This window comes from Trachymyrmex septentrionalis, unplaced genomic scaffold (genome assembly GCF_001594115.1).
Source record: "Trachymyrmex septentrionalis isolate Tsep2-gDNA-1 unplaced genomic scaffold, Tsep1.0 scaffold22, whole genome shotgun sequence".
Lineage (NCBI taxonomy): Eukaryota > Metazoa > Arthropoda > Insecta > Hymenoptera > Formicidae > Trachymyrmex > Trachymyrmex septentrionalis.
The window spans coordinates 419,619-439,419 of NW_017305375.1; the positions used below are offsets into that span (position 1 = coordinate 419,619).

The 19,801-nt window shown below is 28.4% G+C and overlaps 1 protein-coding gene across 1 annotated transcript in view; it reads right to left on the bottom strand.

The window, feature by feature from the left end:
* Positions 1-19,801, bottom strand: part of LOC108748268 (Kv channel-interacting protein 4-like) — a 33,676-nt gene that overhangs the window by 5,232 nt on the left and 8,643 nt on the right. Inside the window, exons 3-5 of the mRNA XM_018486312.1 lie at positions 18,437-18,625; positions 12,697-12,770; positions 1,876-2,088 (exon numbers count right to left, since the gene is read on the bottom strand). Of these exons, the coding sequence (XP_018341814.1) occupies positions 1,876-2,088; positions 12,697-12,770; positions 18,437-18,625 (476 nt within the window). The remainder of the gene's footprint in view (positions 1-1,875; positions 2,089-12,696; positions 12,771-18,436; positions 18,626-19,801) is intronic.

Genomic DNA, 19,801 nt, shown 5'->3' on the forward strand with positions numbered 1-19,801 from the left:
TATTATTTTTTTAATTTTAAAGTATTTTTTTTCCGAATAATTGAGGTAAAACAAATAATGAGCAAAGGGAATATTTCCACCAGGATTTGATAATAATTGAGAAATATTATTATTAGGGATATTGGAATAAAATATGCTAATCGGTTATTGCTAGATCTATAGTATATGAAACCGATTCAAAGTCACATAAGAAACAAAAATTAAATACTCAACATTTCTGATTTGTTTTCTAATTTCAATAAAACGTCACTATATACACTATTGGAAAGAATACCTTTTCTTATATCTCAAAAACCAGACCTAATAAAAATATTTCAATGACAGATTCTGGCTTAGTATCGAAAATTATCCTAGAAACAGAAAGTCTTCATATACTCTACATAAAAAATCTTGTAAACTAGCACTTTGTTGTAAGCACAAAGCTTCTTTTTCAAGTTTTCAATTAATCTGCCAATAGTGCATTCTCAAAGAGAGAGATTAATTTTTCTACTTTTTTTTTAAAAGTTCAGCATGTGAAAGTAATTAAAACTCTTCGAGTGTCATGTTTATTATATAACGTGTGTCAGAACGCGGGAGCTGCAAGTTAGATTGAGAAGCTGACGCGGTTCCTTGAGAAAAGCCCTTGGGGGGTCTTTGAGGAACTGAGACCACAGGCAATTAGAATTTAAACTATCCGCGTATATATATAAACGTAAGGTGCGCACATATACTGCGGTTTCAAGTTGGAGTTTCATGTTGAAGTCTAATCCTATCTCTCTTATGCTGTCGCGATTGCCGCATACACGACCACGAGTGTGTACACGCGTATCAGTGTGTTTCAAAAGTAGCAACGCTAAACAAGGCGTTTACCCTTTCTGGCCGTGTCGCCTTTACTGTCGAATTTACATTTCCTTTCAACATCAACAAGAGCGTAGAAAACATATCAATGGAGCCTGACTACATAGAATCCAAGATGAGGATCTAGGATTCTGACAGCTTATGTCAGTCGATAATAGATTACGAAAGAAGTTATCAATTTAAAACTTTTCTTCTAATAGCAGAGTCAAATAATTATATAAAATATTATTTATTAATTTCATGTAATCGTAATTCGTGTCCGGGTAAAATAAGATCAGCAATGTATTTGTTACCGCGCTATTTCTTTAAAGCTTTATTTTTACGTTTAACGGATTATACTATTATACAATTTTTTTGTAACAGGTAAAATTGGAGATCTACATGTTCTTTGAACTTTTTATATTGGTTGGCATTTATCGCGTATTTTACAACATAATTGTTTTACGAAGGCGAATACGCAATTCGATTGTCAGCACAATTCTGTGCATCATATCCTAAAAACGTTAACTCTTTGAACTTCATTTGTCATAGGATTGACAAAGCGTGTATTGGGCAGGCAGAAGACACGTCATCCGCGTAAATTGTCTCTGTAAAATAGGTTGCTTCTTTTTTCGCTTGTAGTGGCGGAGATATAGGTGAAAAGACCGAGTGCACTGCGGGCATTGTCATCCGTAGCTAACAATGTGACAGCTTCTAAAAAGAAAGGCTCGTTCCTGTCTCACAGATGCACTCTCCGCAGACGCTCGTTTTCTTTCGCTGAAGTGAACAGATTATCGACAGTCACGTTTGAAATAGATACGAGATTCATTAATTTAAATATCACACTTGTCCGATGCTCCAAATCGACTGATATTTTTAACTCAATCTTCTTTAATAAATTACAATTAAGTACATGTTTATTTGATTTTGTTTCCGAGTGGAAATAGTTTTGGAAAGACTGTAATATTGTTATCTGCTAACACTTGGAATATATATCAAGTGAAATTTTTGAATCTTTTTAATAGCGAATGATTTGAAGATCTATTTTCATTTTTCTACCTGAAACATACGATCCACTTTCTCGCGTACACCCTCACGGTCCAAGTTGGGATCAGAAAATTTTCCCATCAGCTCATATACGGCAGTCACAATGTCCGTCATCTCCTCCCTCGTGATACATCCGTCGCCGTTGATATCGTAAAGAGAAAACGTCCAACGAAGTTTTTCATCTATCGAGCCACGAGCAAGTATACTCAAACCCGTAACAAAATCCTAAAACATAAAACATTGATCGTAGCAGTGGTATGTCATCATAAAATATTTGGTGGTATATGCTTATAAATCTATGAGATATGTATATAACGCTCGCGAGCTGCATTATAATGTACCTATTTCTCACACATGACACGCTTCACTTATTTTTAATTCTCTTCTTCTATTCCTCTAGAATATCGTATGTGAACAAAGCAATTATATTTTCATGTAAAGATAATTAGAGTTGCATTTAATTGTGTAATAATTGAACGCGAACAACGCTACTATTAGAATGGGGTAAACTTTAGTCTTTGTCTGTCGACTGAATAATGGTGCGGCGTCGAACTTACAATTAGAATGAAACGTATAGATGTGGGCACATACCGCACGAGATTTGTGGTCACGTTGATTATGCAACTTGCAACACCTGTTACTAAATTATTATAAGATCAAAAGATATGATAGTTCTATGTATATGTTTATTAAGAAGCATTATTATTTTTGCTATTATATGTACTTGATGCTTTTTGTTTTTAGAGCTGAACCATCTCATAAATGTTTAAATAAACACTAATAAAAAAAATATATAAAAAAATTTATTACAATCATGTAGAAGTTTTAAGAATCAGATAAATAAATAAATAAATTTATATATTTTAATCAGCACTCTTTTTTTCTTCAATGTATATTTTGAAAAAGTTAATATAGTTAATTGAAATCATAGGTGTAATAATAATATATATATATTTTTTAAATCATAGTATTAGTAGATAAAAGCACAAGCTTGATTACTGAGCGCATTTTTCCATTTACATTAACGTCGCGGCAACGCGTTCATGCAAATTTCGTCATGCAAAAAGAGCGTCGCAATAAGAAAGATTGGACAACCGCTATTTCAGGGAAATAGGTCTCTCGCTCGTACAAAAGCAATTTAGACATAGGAGGATGTTAAATTTAATCGTGCGGTAATTGGGCAAATAATGGCAACAGCGTGTAATGAGTCGCCTCATAGGAGACAAATTATGCTATCAGTCAGCTAAGTTGCAATGTCGAAATTTCATTTCGTATAATATGTACGCGTGTGAGCGTGAAACTGTGAGAAGTTTACGAATATCATATGAGATACAGACACACAAGATGCGTAAGTAAAGCCGTAAGTAATACGAGCAAGACTGGTGGAGCTACGTCCATTTCTAGTACAATTACTATGGAAATTTGTCTAGAATTTCGAATGTGGTTATAAGATAGAACAGAATTGCGACCTGGTTCTGTTGTACTACTTATACTAACTCAAGTTCGTCATGGAGTGAGAAATTCATTAGCGTATTGTCACATTCGCACATTTTGGGGTAGTCTATATAGCGCGCAGTAAGACGTAATAGCGAGTCTGATGTTTGCGCTTTCGTTTGTAATAGACCCTACAATTAATTAAACTTCGCACGACAGATTTTAATTATCTGTTAGAAGCAGAGCGAGTGAAAAAACAGTAGAACTAGGGAATTAAGCAGAAATTGAATTGAATAGAATATCTATCTTTGTCTTAACACATTTAAATGCTTTCCTTTGAATATAAAATTTTAATTAATCTTGCAATAAAGTTTGTATGCAATTATGCGAAATGATATTGCGGATTCCATTCGCGATAATTTCTCAGGGCTGTTTCGAACGAGCGATTTATGGAAGAAACCACTTTACTAATTACATTTGGCTTTGATTTCAGGTTTTGATTTCAATAAAAGAAAACACAATGTCAATGAAATAGTATACATGTAAACAAATAAAAAAATATTGAAAAATTTAATTATTTTATCTTTTATGTTATACAAGTTAATCTTAAATGCAATAAGCAAAGATGTAATTACGGCAAAAAATAAACTTCAATAATAAAACAAAGTAGAAAAGTTAAGAAAATAAGTACTATATTAATAATTATTAAAATAATGAATGTTGTCTTTAGATTGTGGAAAATTACATGTATTATCCACGACTTTATCTCTTAATACCTCTGAGATCAAAAAGCGTATTTACTAAAACTGTTAGTCCAGCAAATTGTATTAGGCAGCCACAAAGAATAAAATAAAGTCAGATGAGAGGACAAAATAAAAGTTGACGTGGAATAACGTTAACAAAGCTTAAAGCTGAGATCGGAATAAAATAAAAAAAAATTTATCTAGATTAAAACAATTTCTGTTTTTCTCATATAATAATAACTAACATTGATATATTCTACTATATTACTAATAATATAAGATTATCATTTATTAAAAAAGAATACGCAAAAAAATGTTAACTGTGTAATATAGAAGTATAAAAAAATTTTTTTTAAATATTCTTGCAGCTAATCGTTTTTATATAAAATAATTTTTTTAATAATATTAGATAACTTCTCTTTTTACGTACTAAATGACAAATTGTATTAATCATTGTACAGTATATTAATAATTGATGTTAATTAATAATATATTTTTAAACATTTATATAAAAAATATGATAAATATATACTTTACATAGAATTAGGTTACTCAAGAATTATTATAATACAATTTAATACATACAATTTAAGAGAAGACATTTTAAAGTATTTCATATATGTATATGTATATATATATATATATATATATATATATATGAAAGGATATATATATATGAGCGGGATATATCTGAGCGGGGTATATACTGCGATATACTAATTTAAGAAATTTTTATCTATTTTTATTTAAACATGTTTATTATATTACCCCGCTCAGATATATTTGCCCATTTCATTTTTCTTAATTAAATGAAGAAGAGTGTATTTTAATTTTCTTTCTTACTCTCTAAATTCTTTGGAATGGAATCTTACTCTAAAGAGTGAAAATTGAACCACTCTTTTTCAAAAGTGGCTCAATTTTCTATCTTTAAGAGTCAGATTTCATCCTTCAGAATAAAATTCATTCCTAAAAGTTTTAAAGAGTAATCTTCTATATGTTAAATTTAATAATAATATTTAATAGCTTAAAATTTTACATTCTACATAACATTATCTTATTTAAAAGTAACACAACTAAAAAAATTAAACTCCTTAGAAAAGGAAAAACTATTATTTAACTTGACAGAAAATCGCTTAGTAATCGAATGATATCGACAAAGAGAATATATATTTCAGGTAATTAAATATCATTTTTGTCATTTTCGTAATCCTTAAAAAATCATTCTTTTCAAGTTCTGACAGTTTTTTAATAAAACTAAATTAATTAACTTTTTGATTATTATTAGGGTAATGTTTCTTTAAGTTATTTATGATCATAACTAAAAAATCGTGTTTTTTGAGATCTGTTACATTTGTAATAAAGAAAATATAAATAAACGGAATATAATAGAATTAGAGGAAAGTTTAGGCATATATATATATATATATAAATATATATAAAAGATATAAAATATAGGCGTAAAAAATACTTTTGAGCGGTATTGATCTCTATCTTTTTTAATACCAATTCGAAAAAAAACTTTAAAATATAGGCTAGCATCTTAAAACAAAGCGAAACAATGACGTAGTATAGGGAAAGTAGAAAATCGCGCGCGCCAAATGTTGTATAAATTCTTTTATATACCATAGAAGGTCTAAACCCTGACATACATCATATTTGACATCACTTAATCTTACTTACAGTCAAAATCCAGGATTTTATTTGCCCCGTGTCGTTTTTTGCCATGTATTTTCATGTATATTGTCCATGTAGTGTATAGAGTATATTTCCATGTATGTTGAAATCAAACTTTTCATTTTTCAAGAAACTTTTTATTGAAAAAATATTTTTTTACAGCCTTTGTTGCCACATGTTATTATGTTCTATAATGTTAATTTACTTACATATATATATATATATATATATTCTTTATAATTGTAGAATTCTTATGAACTCATATTACAGATAAGTCAGTTGTTACATGTATCACGTATCGACATGCACAGAAATGTAAAGATTATACGTTTAATATACGATATGCAACCATTACAGTGATAGGAAATCGAAGTTTGCAATTATACGAGCGTGTTTATATTATGGCTGACCTAGTCTTGACCATCCAAACAATGAAACAGTCCGAATAAATATCGATTGTTGATCCAGGTCGCTGTGATTATGTGGAGTCAGGAAACGGCAACAGAATTCTACTGAATTAATCAAGAATTACGAATAATAAAGGAACTCAATGCAATTTAAAAATTGCAGCGACCATTCTTTATAAGTATGTATTTAACTTATATAATATATATGATTGTTTTTAAAAACTTATACTTTCGAAATTTTCGAGACTGCAACATATAGAGTTACTTATACATATATGCCATACCTATTAACCCTCGGAAGGCGAATAGTTTTCGATGGATGAGAAAGATGAATGCAGGATCATTTTGATAATAGAATTTCTATTGCAAACTAGTTTTAAGAAGGAATTATATATAATAACACATTTTGAACAACATATTCTTTATCTCTTTTGAGTATCTTATACACTTGATATATGAAAGAAATATATTATGACACAAAATTTATTACAATTTTGATATCTTATACTGTATTTCATATCATTACCGACGCAAACATAACATGGTGATCGTTTTTTATTAACTGCTACCGCATTCCGAGCTGTCTTATCGCTCACATCAAAGCGATCCTGCATTCATCGACACGACAGCTAAAAATTTAATTTATTAAGTATTGCTTGCTATATGTTTAAAAGATAAGTACGCACTATACCAATAAAATTTGCATTGTCTACTATTATAGAAAATTAGAAATATATTTATTTTTTATATAAAATATATTTATTTTTTACATTAAAAAACCAACTATTAGTTTTCATGAAAAATAATAATTTTATAAAACAAGTGCTTAAGAATAACATTTAGTAAAATTAAATAATTTCTTAAAAGAAAATTGTAATAAGACTAATTCTAAAATAACTATTTTGACTTCAATGATAATTTTTATATCTTAACTTTAAACTTTAAAAATAATAAAATCAATAGGCTCTTTTAAAGAAAATTCTAAAAAATAATAAATCAAATGCCAATTTGAGCCAACCCTTATTAGTGTGTATTTTTATACCATTTATTCAAAATGAATATTAAACTTATATATGTTTCGACTTACGGTCAAGGTCCTCTTCAGTATAAAAAATATATTAACAAAATTACATAATGATAGCGCATACGAGTATAAACTAATAATATATAAAATGCGAGAAAAACCATGGTGGTGATGATGTTCGAATTAATCTTGATCATTATATATAAATTACTAAGTTAAATAACTATCAAGATTGAACTGTTTCTATAAGATTTGTTGTACATGTTTCATTAGACTATTGTACATGTTTCATTAGACTTCCATTTAATGAAACAAAATTTAAAGATATTAGACACGTTTACAACTGTCAAACAGTTATGTCGTGTCTAATATCTTTAAATTTTGTTTCATTAAATGGAACAGTCTAATGGAACATGTACAAATCTTATAGAAACAGTTCAATCTTGACAGTAATTTAATGACCAAGATTAACTTGGACATCATCATCACCACGGTTTTTCTCGCATTTTATATGTTATTATAATAGTTTATACTCGTATGCGTTATCATTATGTAATTTTGTTAATATATTTTTTGTACTGAAGAGGACCTTGACCGTAGGTCGAAATGTATATACGTTTAATATTCACTTTGAATAAATGTTATAAAAATACACACTAATAACCAATATTAGCTCAAATTGGCATTTGATTTATTATTTTTCAAGTTTTAAATATTAAACTTTATATTACAGTACTTAAAATTAGCGAAACATTATTCGAAATAATAGATAATAAATTATAGATAAAGAAATTATAGATAATAATATAAAATAATATGATTGGAAACGTAATATTTCTGAAAATTAATTCAATTTAAGTGATTGTATATTATATAGTAATTCAACATTTTAACACTCGGACTGGTAAGGCGCTTTGTTATTTTCAAGTTATAATATAAAATATCATATAATATTTAATTTTCAATCAAATAATAAAGTTGTTTAAAGAAATATATAGTTAACTCTTCAATTGTATTGTAGTTATATTCATTAATGTTGTTTTATGTATTTTGAAAATTTTAATTAAAATATATATATGTATATTATAGTTTGAAGAAAACACAATACCGTTAATATTTATAACCTTTACAAGATTTTATTTTCGTAAGGGCTTTTCAAGATAATGAATCTTTATCACGATCTGTATACTATTTCAAAATCATCAAATTTTATGTTGAAAATAAGCTTCTTGGATGATGTTTAACTGGAACAAATATAGATTTGTTTCCATGTTTACAGACATTGACTACGTTTACACGGTTTAATTTATGCCAAAGTTATAACATCGATGTTATGAAACTGACCAATCACAGTCATTCCATTTTTCAGAAGAATAGCTATGTCATTAAAAGTTAGAAATAAATTAATTTTGTCGGTTTTACTAAAATATAAAAGCTTTTATTTTAGAAATAAGTATAACTTGGGAACGTTTTATTATGTTAGATACAAATGTGATAAAGCTTAATTAATGTAGTATGCTGTTTGTTCATATATCGTAGGCATAAATAAGTTACATTGCAAAATTATTTGTAGAGATTACACGTTCGTTTTCATTTATCGCATATATAATTTCTCATTTATTATGTTATTAATCTAATTCAATATATATAAAAGTGCTATTACATTTTTTCACAAATTTCTCATATGACATAGTTTTCTCGAATAGAATAAAAATAATTTTTACAACAGAGAGATCTATTATTCTATTTAGAATCTATTTAGTATCTTTAAGTGATAAACTCTAAAATCAATGAATTCTGTTCCATTTTATTCTCATCCTTCAATTTTCATATTAATGAATTTAAATGGAATTGTGTTTGACAGATATTTCAACGTTTCACACGAAAATGCTTTTCAACTGCTTGGCACAAATCCACATGTAATCAGAGAACATGCAAATGATTTTAACTGCAAGTATCACAACTTTTAATCACCATCGGTTGAAGTACTCTTTAATAAAACTTTTCATTAACTAATTAGCTTGTTTAGTTAACTTTTTAAGTTAATTGTAAAAAAGAACTTGACATCTATTTTTAAAAATCAAGTATCATAAGTCAAACAGCTTTATGCGTAAACTTTTTTGTAATAAAAAAAATCCCAAAACGTTTAAATGAAGTTAGTTAATAAAATTTTCAATTAAACAAAATAAAGATTTCTTTAAATCATTTATATTCTCATTTGATTTATCAATTCATATAGAATTGTAGATAAGTAATAAGACAAATACAAATTGTCTATTTTGCGTCAAATGCAAATTGTCTATTTCTTAAAAAATTTTTATGACATATATATTACAAAAATATTCTCGATTTTTGTGTAAAGTTATGATTGCATCGATAAAATCATTTATTATGATACACGACGTTATCAATATATGATGTCTTATGATAAATAAAGCACATTACTTATGCGCACCGTAATTGATCGTACTAACGTAAATATTGCTTATCTTATAAAATATGTAGATAAATTCGCAAAATTGAATCGCAATTAGCTTTTAAGATTCTATGAAGGCCGCTTGATTAAATCACTATATCCGCAGGGAATGTTGCAACGTTAGAAAGTAAGGAGGATGAGAGAAATCCGCTGCAGAATGAATTATATTAAAAAAAGAGAGAGCTTTGTGAAAAATATCATAGTTAATTAAAAGTTCCGGTGACACTCGTTCTTCTATCTCGTTCTTCTTTCCTTGAAGCAGTTTTACTCACAGTATAAACACGCATTTTTTTTTCACACAAATGCCAACGTAATACTTCTTTTTTACTACGTTGCACGTTAGTCAGACAATTTTCGTCGTCGCTGCAGTTTATCATTTTAACTTTACTTTTATCATATGGGTCATGCACAAACATACGATTGAAACATATACATATACTGACAAAAACTAAAAAAAATTCTAGTTGTGCAATTGTTCATTATGAAAGTAAGAAATTTAATAGCGAACAACTGTTTATTACTGCAAACATGAAATATGTATTTATGCTCGCAGGAAACATATAATAATATATATTTTCACGTTGTTCGTAATTGTTGCTTAATTTATTTTGTGCATTATGCACAAATTTTCCACATGAATTTTATTAATTCTACATTTTCAAAAATATTATATTATATTAAATTGAGAAATTTTAGGACTAGTACTTATATATATTAATTAACCGCCTTAAAATCGCTAAATTAAAAAAATGTGAACTGAAAATAAAAACTTTCGTTTTACAATGACGTATTTTTTTTAAACGATAAAAATACACGTGCATTTTTCGATCCCAGTACGATTAAATCTTATGATCACGGATTTCTCGTCGTCATTCAAAGAGAGTGATAAGTGGACGGAGAGGAAGAATAAGAGAGAGCCGAAGGAATCTCGAAGATGGAAGAGGTCCTGTTGCCCACACGTCGAGAGCGAGTGCACTCCAGCAAAGTATTATCTTGAGAAAAGAAGAATAGTAATGCTTCTTTCGCGCGCTTGCAGATCTTAGAACGCGAACATATAATGTGATTTAAGTCGTGACAGAAGCCTTTGTATGTCAAGTAATATTACAAATAAAATTCAGGAAATGGAAGAAGATAAATGTGTATGTTATAATATGGAAATATGGAGACTAATATATTTCTAGAATTAGAAAAATCTCTAGATTATATCAAACACGATTTCGTGTTTGTCATTGGTTTGCAAAGAAAATTAGATAACAATTTTTACTCTTTTTTATAAAACTTATTTCGCAATCGCGAATAATATATCTAAATATCAAAATATTACACGTTTGTAATATAGAACATTTAAGATAAATTTCTTTTTTCTTTTCAATAAAAAAAATAAGTGTTTTTTGTATATTTTGTCAATTTGTTAGAAAAATTATCAACATATGGAATCTCTTATATAATATTTTTGAGCAAATAATGTGCTGTAATCAATCCTGGTGTCGACGTGAAAATTAGTCCGAGATTAAAGCACGTGTGATAACAACTTGTATGCAGTCCTTAAATATATTCGCGCTAACTTTTCATCGTTACAGTCCCCTACTGTATAACACTAATGAAAACTATACTGAAAGTTTGTCGCATACTGCTCAATAGGGAACACGTCTGCCAACAGAGATTCCGCTAGGTTAACTTAATTAAGCACGACTGAATATCAAAGGTTAACGTAAGAATCTTATCACGTGTAAAAAAAAAAGATTAAAGGGTTACATTGAATCTAATGATTTTCCAAGGAAGTAGAGGCACAGTTTCAATTAGACAAAGCACAATTCCACTTCAGTGATCCGGAAGACAATTGCATTATCTAATAATTATTCTACGACAACTCTCTCTCTCTTTTTCACTCTTTCTCTCTTACCTTTCTCTCTTATCTTTATTACTTTCGAAAACTTTGATATCTTTCGATAGCGAATTCGTATTGTATTCATCCTTAAATTGATTTTAGCACTTGAAATCAAATACTGGTGAATGATTGAACTGTTACTTGATAAATGTAATTAAATAAACAATGTTGGATGCTCGTATCATTACGTATAATTAACTTAGTCTGTAACGTATATTTATTTAGAATATAACATGTGTTAGATTTTTAATTATATCTGTGAATATATAGATAATTATAATAGCAGCAATAATGAAATTTCATTAATAAAAGAATGTTAAATAAAGAAATTAAATAATGTAATAAAATTGTTGCAATATCTATTACGTATTTTATGCAAATTCTTTTTAAAATTAAAAGTATCAATCAATCAGTGTATTATATAATTCTAATATTCAGTAATTAAACCTGGCTAAATATTCAATGGTATAAAATCAGGCGTTAATTACATCACGATTTTCTCTCTTTTATTTAATTGCATATTTAATGTGCTAATTATATCGCTAGTCGCATATACGATAAATGTGATTGAGTATTGTATAGTTTAACTGATTTCTGTAAATGCAATAAATAATACATTTTTGAGAAAGTAGAGAATTGGACAAAAGATTTTTCTTTGTATTTCTATATTTTTAGATATCAGAAAGTTTATCAATATTAATAACAAAAAGTTTAAAAAAAATGATATTAAAAGAGTTTTGGATGAAAAAAACAGATGTTTTGTGCAATAAACATTTCCAATTATTCACGTAAACTTTAACAAAGTCATAAATACTTAGAACTGTAAATAATGTAGAACTGTGTATGATTATTTTGCAACTTTCATAGCGTGCATTTTACGAGATTTATAACGCGATACACGTCTTGCTTCAAGAACTATAATATTAATCTGCATTACATTGACCTGAAGAGCTAAATATAAAGTGTGAGATTGATAGTGATTTTATGCATGCTAACAACTTTGAAAGTAATATGCAAAACGATCTCTTCTGAAACAAAGAAAAAGGCAATTATGCAGAAAAAAGGATCAACTGTCACTTTGCGTTGCAAAACTATGAGATATATACAGTTATTATTATGTGCAATACAATCGTTTTATTAACGTTCGTTAGATGATTAAATTTCATATATGCAATGCATAAACTTACCTCGAAACTAAGAAGCCCGCTGTGATCCTGGTCCAAAGTATTAAAAACGTAATGAGCGTACTGGCTTGTATTGGCTGTAAAAACAAATATTTAAATTATTTCTTTACATATTTTTATATTATTTATTATAAATGTACATCTATTCTTTTATTTTTGTCGAAATAACAATTAGTTAAAAATAATGAAACATTATATTCTATTAATAATTGACATGAATACAAATCGATATAATATTTGAGAAGCCTCCATATTGTCATAGTAATTGTATCCATACATTATCTAACATATCAGTTTTAACATTTGTTTGTATATAATTATTCCTAGAAATAACTGAGCTTTTTCAAGATATAAGCGCTACATATAAATTATACGCAAAATATTTTTTAATTAAAAATTGAACAATTCGAATAGTGTTGATTCAAGATAAAGAATTTGTATTTCATGAAGAGGTATTCACATCAAATAAGCAATACTTGAATTTCTTCATTGGTTCGACATTATTGAAACTAGAGTACATTTCGATATTGATTTCGTTAAGAAACTGAAGTGTATCTTTAATGTAAAATTCATTTCAATCTGCCTATATACATAATATATTATATATATATATATATATATATATATACACACACACACACACACACACACACATATATATATACACACAAAAAAAAATATATATATATATAATATATATACACGCAGTAGATTTAAACAAACTCTACAAAGTCCGTCGAATCTATAGATGACTCGTAAACTGAATATCCATCGATGTGTGTTAATAACTTCCAGTTGAAATAACATGAATACTTCAAATCTAAAACGATGATTTATACAGGTCACACACACAAAAATGATCACGTCATATATATCCGTACTGTGTCAATTGCAAATATTCCTTTTGCTGTTCCCAATGAGATTTATTATATAATAATTTTACAAAGAAATTGGACGAAACTATTTTTTAAAGCAGCAATGTCTTGCCGCCATTGTTCTAAATACAGCATGCATATAGCCATTTCGAAGAAAATAATTTTTAATTGCGGATTTAAAAATCTATATTTGTTAAATGTTACAAAGATGTTACAAAGATGATACTATCAAAAATTTATGGAAATTACTGTTTTTAAAAAAAAAACATTAAGCCATATTGTATAAGTGTTATCATATTGAATGTCAAAATTTTTATTAGATAGCAAAAATTATTGAGTTAATCAATATTCTACTAGAAAGAAAGAATTTGAAATATTACTATGTATTAAGAGGCTATGGCATACAAAAAACTTAAACAGTAAAACGTAAACAGTAAACGAATTGACCAATCACATAAAGACTATAAGGCTACAACGTAGCAGTAGCAAATCCAACATTAATTCCCTTACTGTCTGGGAAAAAAATGTTTCATATCTTATAATTATAATATAGACGTATGTTTCATTTCAATTGCCCAGGCAAATATCTCGAAAAATGTGAAAGATATGAAAAAATATTTCAGACAAAAGTTGTATGGTTTCGAAATTAAAAGTGACCTTTATGTGACCTTCAAACAATTATTCAAGGTCGAATTAATGACACCGGCTTATACCCCCTCAAAATCATACTTTTGTCTGAAACATTTTTTCATATTTTCTATATTTTTCGAGATTTTTGTCTGAGGCAATTAAAATAAAACGGTATAACTATATATAAAAATATAAAACGATATAACTATATATAAAATATGTCCATATAACATTTTTTTCCAGGTTCTTACGTTTGATTACTTAAATCTTTGTGGCTCCTACTATGTAAATAACAGTAATTGAAAAGTGTCTTATAATAAGAGAGATATTTCAGAATATGCGGCAGAGAGATAAATGTCAAATTCTAATTTTCTATTTAAATGAGAACTTTAGATCTAGATTCTCTAGGTTCTCATCAAAAGGATTCACTTGAAAATTTGTAGCAGTTCCCATTATCCTTCAGACATACTAAGTTACGTCATCGAAAGCTTATCACGAAAGACCGGGACATAAAGTATATTAACTCATCTAAGTTCGGGAACGTTTGCGAACTACGTGCTCGTGGAAAACATTCTCACTCGTAGAGCAATGCGAAATTTGAAAATCAATTTTCTTTACCTGAAAGAGCTCATGGTTTATAACTCTCTTATTAAAATATAACTCTTATTAAAAGTAAGTTAGTATATTTATATTTGAACAAGTGTGTACAAAAGATATTGAAGATACTATAACATATAATGAATTATTATATACACGGAAAGAACAATTTTGCTGAAGTATCTAAAAATTTAGCTAGATACGAATCTAAAAATAACTTTGTTGAACTATCAAAGTAATTACGTAAAAATCTCAAGAATTTCTGACATATCTAAAATTTTAAATACTTTAGGAAAACCGTTCTTTCTATGTAAAAATTCCTATTTTTTAATTTAATTTTTGTGTAAGATATTTTGTACTTTTCTAAAAAATACTTAAAAAAATTATATTTAAAATTGTATTAAAAATTGTATCTCGTTGAAAGTTAATCTTTAATTTTTTCTTATAATATGAAAGAGATAAAATTATACTTCGATATAAATTGAATTATTTAATTTGATTAGAATAAATTTTATTTGTATGATACAAAAATATTTATTTTTTTATACAAACGTATCATTAAGATAATTTTATATATATTTTGTTGATTATAGAATCTAATAAGATTTTCTGTTGCATGTCACTGTTAAGGAAGATAAGCCGTACTTTGCAAACACAACTACTATCGGAACGTCCTCGGAGAATTGCGAAGTTGCAATCTCCGGGTGAAGGGTCACGTATTTCACACCTTGAGTCATATATAGCTACAAATCCTGCATGCATAACGTATAAAGTTATGTTCGATCGTGTGTATGCACACATACATATATATACATGTGTGTGCGCGCGCGCGTGTGTGTGCGTGCGTGTGTGTGTGTGTGTGTGTGTGTGTGTGTGTGTGTATAGTTGAACAAAAATAAAGCGTTATTTAAGATAATGCATAATATGTTTGAAATTATCTCTAGTTGTTAAGAGAATATTCTTCATACATAAATAAAAGATATTAAATACAGTATGACTATATTAATTTCTAAATTTTTATACTTTATTTATCGCAATTTGTAATATTTTGTCCTTAACTATTCTTATACAAATGTTACTATTATATAAATTATATTTTATTGTAATATCGTTAATTTTTTTTCTACATTTATATAATGTTTTAGAAAGAGATAGAATAAATTCTCATATGATATTAAATTTATTTTTCTGATATATTCCAGCTATTTTTTCACATACACACACACCACACATAAACCTTCATCTATATTTTAAAACACGTATACATATAGCTATACGCAAATCTCAAGACGTAAGTGAGAGATGTATTATTTTGAAAATACATCGAGCAAGCATAGGAAGCAAGCGAATTGCTCTGCTTCTGTTTGAACTAACGAATACGAATCGTGAATCGTTATCTCGGTGGAGTAAGATTTATCGTAATGCCATAATTCACCTATTCGACTTTTGACTGTCGAGGCAGATCTCCGTAATGTTCCTTTATTGCGTCGACCTCGTATTCGATATCAGAGGTATAAATTTTACGCGTTGAACTGCACGCGCGAGTTTCGACTACTCTCTTGGGTTTTGCCGGAGAGGTTTTAGATAAGTATAAACATGTCTACCCCTGATAAAAGACTGGGTGCTAAGAAAAGTCTCATCGACCATTTATTTCGATAACTTTTATGACTACTTCTTAAAATAATTCCTTTAGGAAATTTCACTTATAAAAAGCACATTATAAATAGACGAGAGATAAAGAGAGAAGAGACTATAATCTTTATAATTTTCAAGATATGATAATTAATATTTGTTATATATCTCGTATATGCAATAAAACCCACAGTTGAAAACTATTTCGATTTTTCTTCTTTAAAATAAACATGGCTTACAAAAGTTTCGGTGGGCAAACTATTTAAAGCAGCATTACAAATGGGAGTCTAATTGAAACCTTTAATTTAATGACCATGCTGCTGTTTTGTATTGTCCTTGCTTGCCCAACTGCTCGATTTATATTTAATTAACGCGCAATAAATAAACTGGCAGAATGTTTCCGCCTGCAATTTAAAAGAAGTGAAAAGTGTTTCGATTGTCTACTTTGTTCTTTCTTTTTAAAGGAAAAATTTTGAATGAGAACATTTACAGAGAAAATTTGTAAATATTTTTTAAGAAATACCGTTGATATTCTTCTAGAAAAGTTTTTGATAGTATCGTATTTATTTTCTCTTGTCGGTACAATGCTTTCCGGTAAAGGGGACTATAAATTGTTGTAAATTGTAAAATAGTAGGCGTTGAAGATAGACGGATACCTGAACTGTCGTCTATTCGGAGATATCTTTTTTCAAGGATTTTGAGCTTGATCGATCGTAAATTTACGTTCGACCCTCCTTTTACGTCAGGCGGCAAACAAATCATGATATCAATCGACGCTACGAATATGAAATTCGATGGTAAGAAACTTTAAACATCTTACGCTATTGTAGAGCTTTTACAATTGCTTTGAAAAGTTTAATGTTTCGTTTTTTATTTACATTACAGATTAGTTTTCAAAATTATTTTAATTTTTTAATAAAACGGAAATTGGAAAATATTGGATTGATAGTTACCATACAATAAATTATTTGAAACAATTAAACAAACAATTTATTAATCGTAAAGGAATTTGTAACAAATATTTGGTAGTTGTCATATTTAATGTTCTCACATCATGATGAAGTTAATTGATTTTAGTTAAAATGCGATGCGACAGGTGTAGTTTCCGAAAATGCGAATTTCATCGTGTTAATGCGCGGAACGCGCGTAGTCATGGATAACCATATCTCTCACGCGGGTGGATAAAAGCGAACATTTGAAACGCAGTGCCACTTTGATCTGGGGAGTTCGTTGCCATGGCTACTGCAACCGCGTTCAGTGAAGGGCCGCAGTTATCCTGGTTGTTGGATTGTTCTCTTTCCCTCTTCATGCTGATGCTTTTCGACGCATCCCCAATGCCGTGGCACCGAGGAAATTTAAATGCGAATAAATGCGCGGCGAATAAATAAACCGAACGCTATACTTATCGTCGTTCTTTTGGTAAAATAAACATCTCTTTAGTTCCCGAGAAGTTTTTTCGCATTAGAGAAAAATCTTTGTATTTGTTAAAAACACACGTACTTGAAAAGAATAATATGTCGAAGTACAATCACAAATGTAAGTAATAAATGTTATATTGTATATTATTTTATAAATTTTTTGATGTTCTCGAAATATGACTTTTTACAATAATCAGAAATATACATGCATTTAAAATACTGAGCTGCATCGTAAAATGTTCTCCTCATATGGCATCTATTTCGTGACACAATATATAGTCGCATTTTTTGTAAGAGAAAAATTCCATTCGGCTGGCTCGAAAGAAATTCGCATACTACGTAAAAATATGATATTGTTACTTTCTTTTTCATTAGAGTTTTAAACGGTGAAATGTATGTAACAGCTAGCTAAATAGTCTCTGTTATTTATTAAAAACTAGGAAAATAAAAAATCGTATTCAATATATTGTAGTTTAAAAATTTTGTATTATTATTCAATTATTATATTATTATTAAAAAGACTTATCATTTTCTATAATATGCAATAATTGCTACAACAATAAAATTATTATTTAAAAAATCTGATCTCACCTCCTTGGGGAAAAAATTGCGAATAGATGCACTTGAAAGTATCTTCCCTGACGACTCCCGTAGGACATTCAGCCTTGAAGCCGCGATATATTCTCTTCAGTTCAGCTTCTGTGAATCTGGTCGCTCGACAGAGGCTCGCTAAGGAGTCTGGCCTGTATCTCGGTGTTTGCTCTTCCTCGTATTCCGAGTCTGCGAAATAAAAACAGAACTTGTGTTAATCATGGAAAAGAAATCGGTAAATTCCGTTCATGTATTACGAATCCGTTGGACCGATAGAAAGCTTTAACAAGATTAAAGAACTTTACTGAAAGCTTAAGACGGAATGCTACGTTTTACTGAGATCTTGGTAGCAGATACGAGTAGCTATTAATGTGATATTTATAAAATGGACGAAGAAGAATCAAATACGAAAAATCTATACTGCTCTAAAACATTTATATAAGTACATCTTTCGAACAATTAACATTTTTCTATAATCTTTTAAATTATTAAAATGATATAGTAAAAATTAACTTTTTTCATTTATTCTTAACTAATATTACGTTAAAGGAAAGAGTTTTTAAAAAGACTTTTAAGTATCACTAAATGTGTGCCTATATCACAAATACATACATATAAAAATACATATAAAGTTTCATAATACATGTAAAATAAACTGTAAATATTTATGATTTATTGCTGTCAATATGAGAATTGAGTATGTAAAACTTGTGAAATAATCCTGAATTGATATACCTATCTTTTTTATATGTTATTGCTACACCAAAATCCGATAAAACTTGACATCACTTCTCTGCTATTATTTCGATTCTTTTTTTTTCAATGCTGGAGACATCAATCGATGTGAGTATATAAAGCCCGGATTCGACGACACATTGCAGTTACGAATCGAAACCTGAGATTGAATTGCAAGATTCAAACTCACGTGTGATATTGCAATCGTCCGCAGTGTTATGTCACACGGAAATTTTGAATTTTCCCGTAATTGAATCTCAGATTCTAATATCTTATTGTTGTTCGTTATTTATTTCAAATTTAAAAAACATATATTTAATGTATAATAAATTTCGAAATTATAATTTATACTAACAAAAAGAATTTATAATTTCGAAAATGCATCGAATACATTATTATGCGCGCAGAAGCTATCTGATTTTGATGTCTATTAAAGTTTAACAGTATTTATTTTAACTTTATGATTAAATTTCAAAACAAAGCATTCAAAATGATAGCATTAATATTCAAAAGCAAATTTGTGAATTTCATAAACTTTTGTATTGAAATTTTGGCTATTAAGTAATTGCGCCGATTTTTTTTAATACATTATTTGAATTGATGTCTACGAGGATAATGAAACGTATAGAT